The 17,803-nt window shown below is 32.7% G+C and overlaps 4 protein-coding genes across 4 annotated transcripts, besides 5 other annotated features; 3 read left to right on the forward strand and 1 right to left on the reverse strand.

Moving 5' to 3' along the window:
* The first annotated feature begins 565 nt into the window (after positions 1-565).
* Positions 566-1,505: a mobile genetic element.
* A 20-nt stretch (positions 1,506-1,525) lies between these two features.
* Positions 1,526-1,866: a mobile genetic element.
* A 579-nt stretch (positions 1,867-2,445) lies between these two features.
* Positions 2,446-2,482: a mobile genetic element.
* A 68-nt stretch (positions 2,483-2,550) lies between these two features.
* Positions 2,551-3,321: a mobile genetic element.
* Positions 3,322-4,879: 1,558 nt separating this feature from the next.
* Positions 4,880-5,086: a mobile genetic element.
* Positions 5,087-6,220: 1,134 nt separating this feature from the next.
* On the forward strand, positions 6,221-10,811 carry TVAGG3_0905600 (PAS domain domain-containing protein; the record flags this gene model as incomplete). The annotated part of the gene is made up of 1 exon (XM_001321432.1): positions 6,493-10,698. The coding sequence occupies one exon, from the start codon at positions 6,493-6,495 to the stop codon at positions 10,696-10,698; it is 4,206 nt and encodes a 1,401-aa protein (XP_001321467.1).
* A 716-nt stretch (positions 10,812-11,527) lies between these two features.
* On the forward strand, positions 11,528-12,978 carry TVAGG3_0905610 (uncharacterized protein; the record flags this gene model as incomplete). The annotated part of the gene is made up of 1 exon (XM_001321433.1): positions 11,528-12,955. The coding sequence occupies one exon, from the start codon at positions 11,528-11,530 to the stop codon at positions 12,953-12,955; it is 1,428 nt and encodes a 475-aa protein (XP_001321468.1).
* Positions 12,979-13,600: 622 nt separating this feature from the next.
* TVAGG3_0905620 (hydrogenosomal NADH dehydrogenase 51 kDa subunit) lies at positions 13,601-15,181 on the reverse strand (the record flags this gene model as incomplete). Its single annotated transcript, XM_001321434.2, has 1 exon — positions 13,857-15,146. One exon carries the CDS (start codon positions 15,144-15,146, stop codon positions 13,857-13,859), a length of 1,290 nt encoding a protein of 429 aa, XP_001321469.1.
* A 1,437-nt stretch (positions 15,182-16,618) lies between these two features.
* TVAGG3_0905630 (RNA-binding domain, RBD family-containing protein) lies at positions 16,619-17,776 on the forward strand (the record flags this gene model as incomplete). Its single annotated transcript, XM_001321435.1, has 1 exon — positions 16,941-17,747. One exon carries the CDS (start codon positions 16,941-16,943, stop codon positions 17,745-17,747), a length of 807 nt encoding a protein of 268 aa, XP_001321470.1.
* Positions 17,777-17,803: the final 27 nt, after the last annotated feature.

The raw sequence follows: 17,803 nt of genomic DNA on the forward strand, positions 1-17,803 counted from the left end.
TTGCATGATAAATAAAAACATTTAATCAAAGTCAATTTTATTTTTCATATTCAAATGGACTGAGTGTTAACATTTAACATTTTTTGCTAATTGTCGTCAAAAATTAGGCGTAAAGCAAAAATTGATATTTCATATGGTTTTATGATAGATAAGCATTATATTCCCACTCATTATATTCGTAAATTTTGAGGTTTATGCTTCGCTTTTAAGATCATTGAATTTGATTTTTATATAAAATAGTTATATATTAGAAAATAATATGAGTTTTGTTGCATGCTAAGTTCGGTCAAAATGTAAACCTCTCAATTTTATCGTCGGGGGAAGTAACTCAATTCCTTCAAAATTATTCTTTAAATATTGAATTTAAAGTTATTTAATTTGGATTATAAATAAATAGGCTAATACAATATTTAAAAATGAGAAAAAATAACTTTTCAAAGAACTTTTCATAATCTCAAAGAAAATTTTTTATTCAATAATTATATAAATTAATTAACATTCATAATGAAATTGGATTTTTTTATAAAAAATTGGTCCTACTTAACTTTTTGAGAGAATTTGGCTTTCTCGTAAACGAAAAAGGGGATTTGACGGAGTCAAATCCCCGCTCACAAAAAGTGGACTTTACATGTCAAATTTTATATGCATGTAATGTCCACTTTTATGAGTTTTAGGAAGGAATTGGAAGCCATGAGTTACTGACATTGCATCAGTATCTCATAGCCTCCAATTCCTTCAAAAAATGGGAGAAACTTTGTCCGAATAGTTTAACATTCGGACAAAGTTTCTCCCATTTTAAGAAGGAATTGGAGGGTAAGAGATATACCATATGAATGTATATCTCTTACCCTCCAATTCCTCCTAGAAAGTGTCCAAACTTTGGGTTAATTGCAAAGTATTAACCCAAAGTTTGGACACTTTCAAGTGGAGATGGAAGGCTTTGGGGTATATATTAATACAATATACCTCAAAGCCTTCCATCTCCACTACAAATGTGAGAAACTTTGTCCGAATAGTTTAATATTCGGACAAAGTTTCTCCCATCTTTCAATGTAATTGCTACCTGTGAGGTACTGACTTGAAGTCAGTGCTTCACAGGTAGCAATATCCAAAAATTTAAAAACATTTTATCAGTTCGTTAGAGAACTAGAGCCTCCTAGGTACTGAACCAGAATCAGTGCCTAGGGGACTCTAGTGATCTATATAAATCTGAGAAACTTTGAGGAAATTGTTCGACATTTCCTCAAAGTTTCTCAGCAATTTAGCGAGGAATGTTCGTTATCGTGTAGATATTTATAATATATACATGATAACAAACATTCCCCGCTAAAAGATGTAAAATCTTATAAGAAATAATTGCAAAAGAATAACAAATTGCAACAAATTTTATATGAAACTGAACCTTATGAGGTAGTGATTCAAGATCACCGCCTCATAAGATTCAGTTTCAATCTCAAGTATCTCAAAAGTAAGGCTCTATTTTTTGCCATGTAAAGTGTCACTTTTTCTGTCCAAATGATAAGTTATTCAGAGAAAGTTTCCCAGCTATCAAGAGGGAATTGTTCCTTATCAGGTATATATTCATACTGTATACCTCATAAGGAACAATTCCCTCCTTAAAACGAGAAAACTTGTTCGAAATTGTTTATCATTTCGAACAAGTTTTCTCGTTTTTAATAAGAAACTAAAGGCTATGAGGCACTGATTATATATTAGTGCCTCACAGCCTTTAGTTTCTAATAGATAGCTGGGAAACTTTCTCCAAATGATAAGTTATTCAGAGAAAGTTTCCCAGCTATCAAGAGGGAATTGTTCCTTATGAGGTATATAGTTATAATGTATACCTCATAAGGAACAATTCCCTCATTAAAATCGTAGATATTTTTTACTTATTACTCATGCTTTCAAAATCACAATCCTCTGAAAAGTTATTTTTTATTAAGAATTTAGAATTTTGATAAATACCTTTTTTCAATTTGATATAATACTTATATATTTTCAAAAAGACATTTTGAAAAGATATCTCAAAAGTTCTCTGAAAACCTATTTTTGATTAATTTTGAGAAATATCCGTATTAAATTAATCACTAAATTCATTCAACACTACTTTAATTTTTAAATTCAAAAAATTATATGTGCTTCTTAAAATGTCTCACAAAATTTTTATTATAAAATTATATACAATATTAAAAATCCCACAACATTTTTACTTTACATAATCGTACTTCCTCGACGATTAATTTCCCCTCAATTCCTATTGTTGACCGAACTTAGCATGCAACAGTTTATGTGATATTATTTTTCAGAAGATTTCATTCTATATGCCTATGAAAAGTACTCTCAAAACTAACTTTTTCCTAATTATAATTAAATCTAGAATATTGTATTATGCCTAGTATTATTTCATTTTTCTCATTCAATTTAGAATTTACAAATGTCAAAAAATTGAGAGCTGTCACTTTTGATGAATTTCTGTTTATTACAATATATCATATTAAATCGATAAATTCATCAAATTATTTATCAATTAATTTATGATACCAATCATACGGGAACAGGACAAATTTGCCACACGGCACTTTTTTTAAAAAAAATTAATGGAGCGGAGCGATACTCTGCTGCAGGAGCCCCAAGGCTCCCAATCATTACGAAAGGGAGCCTCAGGGCTCCTGAGAATCCATCAGCAGAGGCCTTTTCATTTGGCCTCTGCTGATCAAAGATTCGGCGAAGCCATTCTTCGTCTCAGGAGCCCCAAGGCTCCCAATCATTACGAAAGGGAGCCTCAGGGCTCCTGAGAATCCATCAGCAGAGGCCTTTTCATTTGGCCTCTGCTGATCAAAGATTCGGCGAAGCCATTCTTCGTCTCAGGAGCCCCAAGGCTCCCAATCATTACGAAAGGGAGCCTCAGGGCTCCTGAGAAACCTCTTTGAGAAGGTTTTCTTTAAGAAAACCTTCTCAAAGATGATTGTCAGCATTCACTCAAAATCTACCAAGAGTTTCAAAGTTTCAAATCTATCTGAAATGAAGCTTTGAATCTCTTGTATATCTAATTGTAGAGGTACCTTTTCAAAATGTCTTCTATTGATTAAATTTAATCAGTAAAAGTCATTTTGAAAAGGTACATCTCTATAATTGCTATTGAGCATTCACTCTTGGAACCTTGGAGCTCTTGTGTAGTGCATGAAAACTCCAAGATTCTAGCATAAAACATATATCATAGACATAATTTCCTCAAATATAATTTAAGGTTATTTTTAAAAATTAGAAAAGCGTAATTTAAGGTTATTGAAAGGTGACACTTGGCAAATTTGTCCCGCACTCCTTGAAAATTAGCTTCCGAAAGTTCTATTTCAGTCGGAGCTGGAAGATTCCGATCATTTATGAATCTCGAAACGACAGAAAATTTGTATTGTTTATATTTCATTATTCGAAATGATAAACTTCAAAATCTAAAATTTATTTTTTTACAATATATTTCATCCTATTGTCAAGGCTAAATTTTTCACCGGAAGTGTATCAAAAATTGATAAGATTTACGGTGATCTAATTATGACAATTCAATGCATCTCGTGATATAACGCAGATATAAACACAATCGATATTGCATAACTAATAATTGAGTCAAATAACTAAATTATGTGTTATATTTTACACATATTTCTTCAATTTTGTAATAAATGGATGTTTAACACTAATTTTTAAGGACTTCGACTTTAGCATCACATAAATATGTTATTTTCTATATTAAAACGTAATTTTGGTGGTCTTAGAATAGAAAAATATGCAATATTCGTGGAGATAATGAGGGTTCTTAAACATGTTCTTAAAAATAAATAAAATAATACAAATCTTTATTCAATCTTTTGATATTGTTGGTCCTCTCTTTGTGAAAATACTTAACTTCAAAGAGTATTATGTTTTACCTAGTGAGGACCTTAAGTTTGCAAAAACATAATAAAAGTAAAATAAAAAAGATCGGATTTATCACAAAACTTTGAGTATTATAGGATTTAATATATTTTCTTAGTAGATTATATGATTTAGTTTCTTAAAATCTAAAGTATTTCTTGAGGAAAATATAAATTGAAATTCAAAAAGTAAAAAAAATGTAAACAAATCAAATTTTAAATGGACCAAATGTTGATTTTTCATTTGTTTTCTCATTATCGAAAAAAATTTGGAAAGCTAAGAAGTCAATAACAAGTTATATAATACAACAAAACCCACATCGGATATGTTTTCATCAAATAGTCTCCTAGATTTGTTATGAAATTAAAATATCATGATATTTTAAGGGCTTTTGATTTCAATATTAGAATTATTCAGTTATGTCGTGCTAATATCAATTGCTTTATACAATTGATCGTTTACAAGCTGCAAAAATCGAACAATAATTTGACTTTGTAAAAAAAGTGCGTCATTTTTATTCGTTATACTTACAAAATGTAAACATTAGAGAAACATTTACATTTGTAAATGTAACAAGTAAAGTTGTATCGCATAATTTGACTTTGTAAAAAAAGTGCGTCATTTTTATTCGTTATACTTACAAAATGTAAACATTACGAGAAACATTTACATTTGTAAATGTAACAAGTAAATACATCAGATTTAAATTGTAAATGTAGTTTATCTCTCTCATCTCCTTTTTAAAAGGTATTACATACATACGAACGCATGGGTCACTCAATAATTAGCGTGATAATAATTGAGGATAGACTGTAATCGTAATTTTATTTTTGGACTTATATTTCGACATTTTGAAGTCGCTTGAAAGTCTTGCAAATGATTAAATTTGGAAAATTTGACCTAAGTCTGCATTATTTTGATGACTTAAACAATTCTATAAATCTGTTTTCCTAAAAATTTAAAAAGATATAATTTCAATTTCCCTAAATTTATGTAATTCATATATCACCAAAATATTTGGACTGCATTTCGTTTGTCTGCACCTAATTAAAGTCTAAATACCAATTAATTTTGGAGTTGCATTGCTTTTAATGTAAAAATGCACGTTTAGAAAAAGACGATAACGATTAAATTACAAAATCGATAACGACGACGATTAAATTACAAAATCGATAACCTCTCACCACTTTCTGACATGCTCTTACAAAATCAAAATATCCTTAGTGGAATACCAAAAAAAGTTTAACAGTCATACTATGTAATATATAAAGATTTATAATATGTTTTTCTCGACCAAAAAAATATTAACTTTTTACCTTAGAAAAATGAGATAAAAATCTTAGATGTCAAAAAAATTGTAAATGCCCCCTTAAAATTCAAAATTTTTATCACAAATAGCAAAAATGTATCGAGTTTGATATGACTTGGATAGTAGTTTCTTCAAGTTTCTAGAATTCTTGGGGATTTTAGAGAAGCAAGTCTGTATTTAATAGAAACAAGCTATTGCTCAGTCCATGGAAAAGTGACAAAATTATCAATGTCGTCTGGAAAAGTGACAAAACTATCATTGACGTCTAAAAAAGAGATTTTACAAGCATGTTTTGGTACCTAAATAAAGTAAGAACATCAATTCCATCTATGCATATAGTGTGCAAACACGCAAGATATATGGAGTAGTTCTTTATCTGGCCAAAAACTCTATTATTCGAAAATTTGCATTGTCGGCTAAAACCGCCAGACTACAATAATAATACCCCCCATAAATGTTTCTATAGACTTAAAAAATTATGTATTAGTATTTTCCTGGCCTTTAACACATATACAGTAGACTTCTAATACTTGAGTTCTTTTAACATCTATTCAATCTCGGATTCTTGAATTTTCTACTTAGAAACATGAAATCTGAGCAAAATATTGGGTGCCTGGAATCCTGTGATGGCAACAGCATAAATGATATATATATAAATGGAAAAAAATTGGCTAATTCATCTGCATGTTTCTTTGAAAAAAGAAAACAGAAATTGAAATGTAAAATTTATTTATAAATTATTCGGAAGAATTGTAGAAAATAATTGTGCGTGATAAATTCATAGAATTCAAAACCTTTCAATTAAATCTTCATAAAAATTTTTGGAACTTATTAGATATTAATTATTATAATTTCCGTTTTATTCCGATGAATATTTTCTAAATCAAAAAGTTACAATTTTTGAGAGAACCTAATTTTGGCATTATCGAGTAATTTGTTTATATAATCGTTTCCATAAAGTGCATAAATATTCAATTGAAAATTTTCAAAATGTTTCACCCCCTTGCATAAAAACTTTAATTTTTTTTAGTAAACTCACGGATATCGAAAATCGGATTGATCCTTCTTCTTATCCGTCCAGATTTTATTTCTTTTCTACATTACTATCAGAGCAACCAATTCTTGGCGCTTTTTCATGTCTGATTGTTTTGTATTCATATTTACAAAGTTGGTTAGTCTGTTTTCTTCCTTTTGTTACCCTAAACTCAGATGAGTCGACAAATACTCAACTTAAAAGTATAGTTACTATAATTTTAGGTTTTGCAACTAAAATCATGGGATTATCCTTCGAATCATTCAGAATTCATATATTTACGATTTGTTTTATTGCTGTAGCCACTGTTACATGTATAATCTGGATCGTTTATAAAAAAGCAAGAGCAATTCACCCATTTATACTCAAAATTCGTGGAATTCTTTTCTTATACAATCCAGCAGTTTACTATTATCTTCCTTCGATGTTTATCGGCTATCAAATTGCATTATTCCAAACAGATGACATATCTTTTTCAAAAATTGCTTTAATTTTACTAGAAATCATTGTAATTGCTTTGGCTACATGGTTTACGTTCTCATTATCCCCACTTCTCTTTCAAAATCCTCTTTTTTCAAAAGCTCATCTTCCTACAACTCTTTTTCCAAATTATAATTGCGTTTACCACTTTTTGGCGGATATAGTCTACGTAATACAAGTTTTTAACATTACTTCTAAGATTGTTCAAACTCTTGTTTCAGTTATTTATTTTATTTATGCAATTCAACACGCAGTTCGACTCTACAGGCTCCCCTACTTATCGCACTTCCTATCAGCAGTTTCTATCGCTATCGACATCAGCCACGCGGTCATTACTCCTTGCGCAATTTGGTTTTCAAATGTTCAATGCCAAACAATATTTTTCCTTATATCGGCTGGTTCTCTGATCTTATTAATAGCCATATTCTACTGGATTTTGGAGTACAGAGGAAAGAAATTGGTCAAAGACCTCGAATCTCTAGAACAACTCAAAATTGACAAAGACAAAACAATTCTTTACGTACAGGAAGCACTTTTAGAGTGTAAAATTACGAAAAATTTGTTAAATCAAATTGACCCAATATTTGAAGGGTCAACAAGGCTCGAAGTGCTTGCCATTCATCAATATCTTAAATGTATATACGCAGACGACCCTCAAACCTTACAAAACATCAAGAGAACAATTTTATCTTTACATATGTTCAAACAATTACCAACAATTCAGTCGTTTTTCTTGTTCGAACTTCTCCATTCCGTATGTAAACTCGAACGCGATACGATTCTCTCTCCAGAAAACGATCTAATGAAAAAATACCAAACATATGAAATGGAAGCCGAGAGATTTTGGGACAGTATGATCAGAGGCAAGCTCAAACCAGCCATGTCAGCACTTCTAGAGCTCAACCGCCAGATTGCGGACTTTTCCGAAGTATTTCGATCTTATAACTGCTTATATCCTAACAACGACATGGTTCTGAAGCTCAAACAGGACTTCGCGTACAACGTCATACCAGCCTGCACAACAATAAGCGATACAAAGATAGATTTACCGATGACTCATCTCCAAATAAGATATGCGCAGTTTGTTGGGCTTAGAGTTGACAAACTCGCACGTCTTTTCTTCGGAGACGACGAAGTAGAGAAGTCTGTCATCAAAGCAACGCAAATTGAGATGAATATCAAATCAAATATCGCAAAACACGTAATGAAACCGTTAAATAACCGTTCCAAAGCGATATTTTGGATCCAATGTTTCGTTGTTGTTGCTTTTATCCCGATTTGTTCGGTCTATCCCTTTTTTGTGTTGAAAAGAACGCGAGATATCTCAAAATTCCGGAATTTCTCATCAGAAATAAGCAAAGTAGCTTCGGAGTGGGTGTTTATATCAATTACGATATGCCAAACGTTGAATCAGAGCGTATATGATCTTGTAACTGAAGAATCTTTGTTGGAATCGATAAAACATAACACGTCGTCGATTGTTACCATCCAGACATTATTCTCGCAACTCAATGATACGCTAAATGACTTTATTGTGCAGATGAGATTATTATTTATCCAAAATTCGTACTTTTCTGAGGCTCCTCCGCTTTCTAACATCAGACAGATATTCTTGGATGATAAGGTAAACTATTTCCCGTACGCTGATAACATAACTGAGTCTTTGGACAAAGGATTTCAAGTAAAAGCGTTATTACTCTTTTACTTCACGTATGTCAGTAATTTTATCGATGATCTCAATGCTTCCGACCCTTACAACTCAACAATCGCGGAGCATATCAGAGAAAGAGCGTATAAATTCTCGAATATTACTCTAAATATCATGAATTTAGTCGCAAAAACATTCGGTTACATAGATGAATACGTGCATGGTTACATAGGTGTCCAATCCGTATCAAACGTCTTAATATATATCCTTGTTGCCATTATTGTCCTCTTTATTGCAGCAGAGCCATTCACTGTCTACTTTTTCAGAAAAAGTGTCATGTCAGAAATTTCGGAAGACCTGAAAAAATATTTTAGACTTCATACTCAGAGCCCTGATGATACTAAAGATGAAGAATACGTCGAAGAAATTGAAGAATTTCCAATTTCAACATTAATCCCTAAAACAAGCCCAAGTTTAGGTGTAATGATCGGATATGCATTCTTCAACATGTTACTGTGGGCATTTACATATAAATCTTACTACGAAATCTCTTCTTTGCTGAATACTGTCAATAGTATCGAAAAACTTGACATAGATTCGGCCATTTCTTTGAATTCCGTGCTCGCTGCATACCAATTTGCAAACACAACAAGCGATTTCTCATCAATTACGATAGATAATATGTTGACTTTGTATAATGATGTTTTTAACTACATAAAGGACAGTAACGAGACAAGTGTTCCATTGTACGAGATACTTAATGCAACCAGATCGAACCAAATCGAGTCAGAAGAGTTTGATAGCCTTCATGAATTTTATCATCAGATCAGTTTCGAGCAATTATACCTTTTAATAGGATATTTGACCGGTACTCTTGCTAAAAATGTCACCGATGGCCTCGGATCCCCTTACATTCACTCATTTCATATCAATTTCCAGACTTTGAGGCCGATTAAATCAAATTTAACATATCTATACAACAGCTACTTGACTGAAGAGATCGCCCACCTTGGTTTCCTTTGCGGAATGGACGTTTTAGTATATGTCATGGCATCAATTCTCATGTTTGCCTTGTTTTGGCGCAGATACCTCGATGCCGATGACATGAAAGTCCAGCTTGGCCGGCTAATTATGGATTTAGACCCAATTTTCATTGCACAAAACCAATGTTTAGTAGAATTCATAGTTGGCAGCAAATCTGGAGTACTTCCATGGATGAAAGGATCTCCAATCTTTGAGATTTTGAACTCTACTGACACTCCTCTTCTGATTATCAACGATCATCTCTCAATTATGGCCTTTACAAGCGTAATTGCAGAGATGTTCAACTACAGACCGGAGCAGATCATCGGCCAGCACTACACAATGCTGTTTACTATCAAGGGAGAGGCTCCATCAAAATCTCAAGAGTCATTTTTCTCCAGAATCAACGATATTTTATCACAGAAGAGCGGCTGCACCTCAAAGATACTGTCCGGAATCACTTCCGATGGAAATTACCTCAAAGTTGACGTCAGAGCTTCGGTCATAACATTTGATGAGCACCATTACATCTTTTTCGAGCTGAAATCGCTAGAAGTATCATCATTCTACGACGATGCAACGACGTTATGCCAGAATACCATTAAAGATATGATCGAAACTTCAATTCCACTCAAATTGTTCCCTCCGATCGAGAACGGCAAAGGATATTTATCGAGGAAGTTCTTCGGAGGCACTTTGGTCTATTGCGCCATGGAAAACAACGATATAATGCGACCAATCAACGAAATGGAAGAAAAGATGAACCAAAGATTAACACAATTATACAGAGGAGACGATGATTGCCTTGTTCTTGCAGCAACAATTAGTTATTCCTTACTTTTATTTACGAATACAGATAATACGAGAGTTCATCGAGCAAGAGCACTCCAATACATCAAAGATTACTCTGTAGTAGACGCTGGTTCAGATACTAAGCAAGTTTCCGTGATGTTAGACGTAGATCAGTATTTCGAAGCCGTTCAGTTCCTCCCTCCATCAGTTCCGGCCAAATACAATGGAAAAGAGATCTCCGCTAAGGAATCCAACAATTTCTCCCCTCAAATGACAACAGACCCCTTCCTGGACAAGTTAGGGACAATGGGGGCCATGTTATCGATTCTGAGGCCAAACATGGTCATAATGCAAGCGTACATGGCCGAACACTTGGAAAAGTCCTGCAAACTTATGCCTGTGACTTTGGTCAACAACAACGAGAAGTTCGTAGGTATAGCAATTGACGAGCTGCCTGATGCATCAGTTATGCTTGAAGAACTCAAACATGACAACAATAATTAATTATTATTTTTTTTATATGTATGTTTTATTATATTTGTTTATTTTGTTATATTAAAAGTTATTTTCACCTTTATCATTGTAACCTCTTCTTCTCTTTTGATTTTAAACTCAACTCAACATTTTCTTTTTAATTTTGAAGATAGCTTTGGATGTTTATATCTTGCTATCTAAGGATCTAAAGAGAAAACTGTCTATAGCAATATGTACTCGTATAGACTGGTTCCTATTGCGAATATTTTCTCATTGAATGAAAGCAATGCAAAATCCTGAGAAAACTTGCGATAATAAAGGGAATATGGCTCTTGACTATGCAGAAGAAAGTGGTAATGTTAAAATGGAATTATCATACTATTATGATGATGAAGATTTTGAAGTATGAGGCAGTGAAGGTAAGTTACTTCTACATTACGCAATTCCTATAGAATAAAACAAATGGATAATAATTCGAAATTTCGTTATACTGTCGATGATTCCATGATAGAAATGCACGAAACCGATATTATGAATTAGCAGGTACATTGGAATGCTATAGTAATGCATATGTTTATGGTTTATGATGTCCTGGGGATGACGAAATCTTTTGAGAATGTTAAAAATATTATTCAGATTTATATAACAAACATTTTCGACTAAACAGTTTGATTCAGCTCAAAAGAGGTAGATTTATGGGAATTGTTTATTTTTGAGCTTGCCCTTCGAATATATTGTCCTCGTTGGCTCTTAAAAATTCGGTCTGAACTGGTTTCGAACTCTTGATTTGATGTGATTTATAAATTCTCTGAATTTTTGATTCACAAAAAAATTTAAAAAAAAGTGAAAGATTTTAAAAATGGAGTTTAAAAAAGATGAGGATTTATCAGATGTTCATCATTGGGACACAAGTATACACATAGACCTTGAAAAGGAACTCTTTGAAGGCGATCTTCAAGGCAAGAATTACTTCTCAATCATTGAAAATGAAGAAATTGAACCTCTTATTTCAAATATTCTAGATCCAAATTCTGGATTTAATAGCACTCTTGAATTATTAAACATTTTACAAGGTGATATAATTCCAAATATCAACGAATTACTCGATATTCCAAATTTTATGTTTTCGATTTTCACCAAATTTCTACAAGTCCAAGATAATGACATTAAACATAACATTTTATTAGTATTAGTCTACTTAACAATGGCAAATCTCAAAGAAAATTCTGATTTTTTGGATGAAGGTTTTATCAAAGAAGTTTTGAATAACTACAATACTGAAAACAACAAATTAGTATGCCCATTCACCAATTTTCTCATCAATTTGATGTCTGATCGAACAATTGGCATCCATTTCACAGAAATTCTTTTCAACAACGATTTTCTCACATATATCCTTAAAATTCTACAAAAGGAATCACGTAGCGCTTACGAGCAGTACGCAATCAATTCTCTCTTCATTTTTACAGAAATAGCCGTTCCTCAGCTTCTTCAATTTGAAACAGAAGAATTCGACCAATTATATGTGAACAGGATTTTAGTTTACAACGAAATTTTACAATTTTTACCAAATATTTACGAAAGATCAGATAACTACACGCAAGACAGGATCAGATGGGTTATTTGCCATCTATGTGACTTGTCTATCACAAGAACGTTTGTTCTTCAGAGTACTTTTCCTCACATTTTTGGAAAATTAATTCCTTCTGTAGAAATTGACGAATTCTTCCCATCAATCGTTAATACAGCTAATTGTCTATCATCACGTATCCCAGAATTCTTTTTAAATAACTACGAACCCCTTATTAAGAAAATTTCGTCATATTTCAAAGCGACAAACGATTCTTCACTGGAATTGAGCGAAATAGCTTATTTCATTGAGATTACAATTGAAAACCAGTGTTTTGACGACTTAAATCGAAAAAATATTTTTTCAGATTTAGTAAAACTTTATGAATCAAATGCAGATCATAAATCGAAGAAGAAAATAGCCAAGATCCTTGTTAAATCCGTTTCCGATGCACTTTCTCTGAATGAAAAACCAGATTGGCTTGATGAGGCCATTTCTGACATTATTGACGCCATGGAACAATTTAGTGAACACAGATTAGCCGAAGTACTGATGAAAATCAACAATTGGATCGGAGATGACTTAGAATACATTTCTGAGATTGGAAGAGCGAATGAAATACAGGACATCCTTATATCTCTGGTTGATGAGTATCCAGAAGAATCTCCTGTAAATGCAGCTGCAAATATGCTGTTAGAGAATGAAATTTTTGCATAAAATCATGTTGTTATGACTTATTTTGTACTAAATAAATATTATGTATGTTTTGTTTTATGTTAATTTGAATTTCAACTTTTCTTGGGAAATATTTTTTTCTCAATGCATCGATTAATCAGGAACACATTAGCCAAATATGCTTTTGATTGTAATACAGAATAATTTTGGCTCACATTTAAAATTCTATTCTCTTTCATCTTAGAAAATGTCGATTTCAATAGGATTTCCCTTTGAATATGTTATTAGGTATCATCCTTGTATAAATGATGGCCAATTGCTCCTAAAAATACTGAACTAATTCATAATAAATCCTTAAATTATCATTAAAAATGAATATTTTTACATCAGAGCTGCCAAAATTAGCACATTCCTTCCTCTTTCGAGATCATTGAATTCCAAATTTTTTCTAATTCTTCAAATTTCATATAAATCTTCTTATTATTTCTGAAGTTGTTTCAATTTTGGAATAATTTTTAGAAAAATCCAAAATAACTTTTTAATTTTTTGTTTAATAAAGAAGTAACATGAAATATTAAATCTATGAAAATATTATATTTTATATGTATTTTATAAATATCTTATAAAATTCATTGTTTATTCTCAATTTAATAATTTCATAAAGCAATTATTAATAATATATGCTCAAAAACAATCAAACAAATATGATATTCAATCAAAATAGTGATCTCTATTGGAAAAACATATAAAATATTTGAATCGATCATTTCATGATGAAAAATATTTTTAGGATAGTGAAGAAATACTCATAGAATGTCATAGAGAGATCATCTATTAATAGTAGATGTAGGAAATCTTCTTGCAGAGTATTAAATAAAAATAATTAAGTTTTTCGATTGATATATGTATGATTTATGAAATAACGTGAAATAAATACTTATAATTACTCAGCGACGCAAGCCTTTTCGAGCTCTGGTCTGAACTGCTTGAGGAGTCCCTTGATTGGGTCAGAAGAAGCACCAGCGAGGGCGCAGATGCAGTTAGATGTCTGGTAAGCGACCTTCTTAAGCATAAGTAAATCGTGCTTTGTGGCCTTTCCCTCAGCGAATTTGTCCATGATGTCGGAGAGTTTAGCTGTTCCTTCACGGCATGGACCGCACTGACCGCAAGATTCATGCATGTAGAAGTGAGAAACGCGTCTGAAAGCCTCGTAAAGGTTTGTAGACTTATCCATAACGATGATAGCACCTGTGCCGAGAGCAGAGCCCATAGCGGAGAGCTCGTTGTAACCCATGACTGCTGTCTCGCACTGCTCCTTTGTGAGGATTGGGCAGGAGAGACCACCTGGGATCAAGCAGAGGAGGTTATCCCAGCCGCCGCGGACACCACCAGCGTACTTGTTGATGAGGTCCTTGATTGGGATACCCATAGCTTCTTCAACAACGCATGGGTGGTTGACGTGGCCAGAGATAGCGTAGATCTTTGTGCCCTTTGAGCCCTTGATACCGATGGATGAGAACCAGTCACCACCGCGCTTGCAGATTGTTGGGACGGAGGAGATGGTCTCGACGTTGTTGATGATGGTTGGCTTCTGGAAAAGACCCTTTGCAGCTGGGTACGGTGGTTTAAAGCGTGGGCGGCCTGCCTTACCTTCAATGGAGTTGAGGAGGGCTGTCTCTTCACCGCAAACGTAAGCGCCAGCACCGGAGTGGATGTACATATCGAAATCCCATCCGAATTTGTTGTTCTTGCCGATGAGTCCAGCAGCGTAGGCCTCATCAATAGCCTTCTGTAAGCAGGCAATTTCATGGCGGAATTCACCACGAACGTAAACGTAGGCTGTGTGAGCGTGGATTGTGTATGAAGCGAGAAGAGCGCCTTCTACGAGCTTGTGTGGCTCGTTTGTGAGAATCTGGCGATCCTTGCATGTGCCTGGTTCACCTTCATCGGCGTTGATGCAGAGATAATGTGGGATGCCACTTGGCTTTGGAACGAAACTCCACTTCTGGCCTGTTGAGAAACCAGCACCACCACGTCCACGGATTTCGGACTTCTTGACTTCGTTGAGAATGAACTCTTTGCCCTTCTTGATAAGTTCTTCTGTTTGATTCCAGTCTCCACGCTTTTGTGCAGAAGCCAAATCAGCGCCCTCGTCACCAAAGAGATTGGGGAAAATGCGATCCTTTGGGTCAAGGAATTTTGTCTGGAAGCGATGGCCGTATGCTGCAAGCATATTTATATCACTAATATCGTATTGTCAAAACCGCCCGCCATTCACAATGCTTTTGTGAAGATTTTTCGGTTCGCCATTCAATATATCACCGCCGCTAAGTTCAGAAAATTGGTGAAATAACAAGGGCTTATGTGTTTCTTGTTTAATATTTTTTTAAAATATTTTGGCTTACTTCGACATGTTTACATTAGACAAGAAAATAGAAATACATAAGACGTCCAAACAATTCATGGATATCAAAACACACTCATCGTTTTTTTTGAGAAGTGTGTGGTCATTTCCTATTTTAATTTTTCTGTCACTTTTCCCACCGAAAGTGCGTTCACAAAAATTCGACCAATCACTTTAAAATTACTATAAAAATTATTGCTCTATTTGATATGTCCTAATTCTTTAATCTAATTGTGATGTGACAGGCACATCTTTTTCTCCTTTTCAAAAAAGTTTATTCATGCAAATGAGCTAAACATACTAAAACTAGTTTTCATAAAGATTTTTCAAAAATCGAGTCTCTTAGAAATTTCTCAAAATTAGACCGCTAAACTGAACATAAATTTTCAATTTTGATTGAGATGGATGAATGCAGTTAAAATATAATTTGGTTTTGAATAAACATCTAATTTGACAAATCATCCAATATCGGATCGCAATTTCTATTCCGATTACAGTCATATGCATATAAATGCTCAAACTGATAATTTTTACTTCAGAGATTTTTGGCATACTCATATTTTTCATCAAACGTTTTGCCTCATAACTTTCTTTTAATTGGGTCAGTAATTCTTCGCGTACATTTATGCAAAGAACAGTATGTATATTGAGTTCCTTAAGGAAATTACAGCCATCATGCTTTAAAATTTGTATTCATAAAACAATCATCCGAATATTCTTGATTTGGAGGACAATTCATATGATAATTATATATTTGGTACCTATTTCATTCATACTCTTATTCGGTAAGATTAATATTCATTGTTCATAGTTGGGAAATATTTATTATATATTATTAAAACTCATAATGACCAGAATAACTTACCCCATCTCAAGCCAATAGACATATCATTGTTAATCATACGTGTTTCGGTTAATAAATATTTGAAGAGTTATTGATTAGTGCAGTATATAGAAATTACTTTGTTAAAACATACTTAATCAAGAGTTCAAACATATGTGCCAAGAGATTTTTTGATTTTTAGAATTGAGGTATTTTGCAATTGAGTTTTATTTTAAAGACAATGTTTCAGATCGAATATATGACAAATACTTATATGAACCATTTCATGTAGAACGATATCAAATGATATATTGAAGATGATTGGGAAAATCGGAGTAGAATCATTATCAAAAAATGCCATAATCAATATGTTTCTTAGAGAAACAATTACAATAATGAATAACAATATATCCAAAGCACTCAAACACACACCTTTTTAATATCATCATTGAATTTTTATTTGTTTATAAACGTCTTTTTTTAATTTCCTTAAAATTACAGCTTCACTACGTTCTCCTCGAAAGAAGAGAACTCGTGATCGATTTGTAAATACCTTATCAGACATAAATTATAAAACAGGAGAATTTGCACCACATGAACCAATATCAAGGTTTCCATACACAGAAATTTACCCTCCAACTCCACGAGAACTTCATGATGACAAAAAACGATATTACAGTCGTCAAGAATTACTTCACGATCATGTTTATAAACTCACTCGCGATATAAAAGATCTCCAACAAGAAAACGAAATTCTTCGCAAAAGATTAAGTGAATTAGAAAACGAAAGATTTGGTGCAATGGAAATCTACAATACAAATAATTTATCAGTCACTGGTTTATCTCAGATATTTCCACTACATTATTCAAAAGAAGATGTTAATCGTCTAAAAGAATGCTTATATGATGTCAACGATGATTATTATTCATTAAAAGAATCATTATCACCAGAAAATATAGATCTTCTTAGAAAAGAGACTGATGATGGAAAGAAAGAATTAGAAGAACTACAAACAATGTATGATGATACAGCATATGCAATCGAAGCATTATTACAAAGAATAGAAGAAATCAAACAGTCCCCATTACGTCGTGATTTAGAAATCCAACAAGATAAAATCAAATTCTTGAAAGCTGCTTTAGCATTGCAAGTCGAAAAATATCGCGGAAACAAGGCCGAATACAGACGAAATCGAAAAGAAAAAGTAGTTAAAGGCGCTAAAACATTATTAGAGAAGAGTATTTTACAAGAAAATATTGATTATAATAATCGAGTTGTTATTTTACATGGTTTGCAAAGTTGTGTCACAGAAATTGATCTTCGAACATTGTTTGATCATTATGGTACTATATATACTGTTATTATATCAAATGATATTGCAAAAATCGAATTTGATACTGCTGTTGCTGCCGCGAAGAGTTTGAATTGCCAGTCTACTCTATTCAGAGATATATTTGTTGATGATGGATATTATGATGATTATGATTACGAATATGATGAAAACCAAGATTATTTTTCAGATGACTCTCCTGAATCAACAATAGAACCTGTTTCCAAATCCAAACGATTTGCAAACACATCAACAATGTTATCATTATCAGATTAAGTATGTTTATAATAAAAATTGTTTTGTTTATATTTATATTAACTCAAAAACTTTAT

This window comes from Trichomonas vaginalis, chromosome I, assembly GCF_026262505.1.
Source record: "Trichomonas vaginalis G3 chromosome I, whole genome shotgun sequence".
NCBI classification, from domain to species: Eukaryota; Parabasalia; order Trichomonadida; family Trichomonadidae; genus Trichomonas; species Trichomonas vaginalis.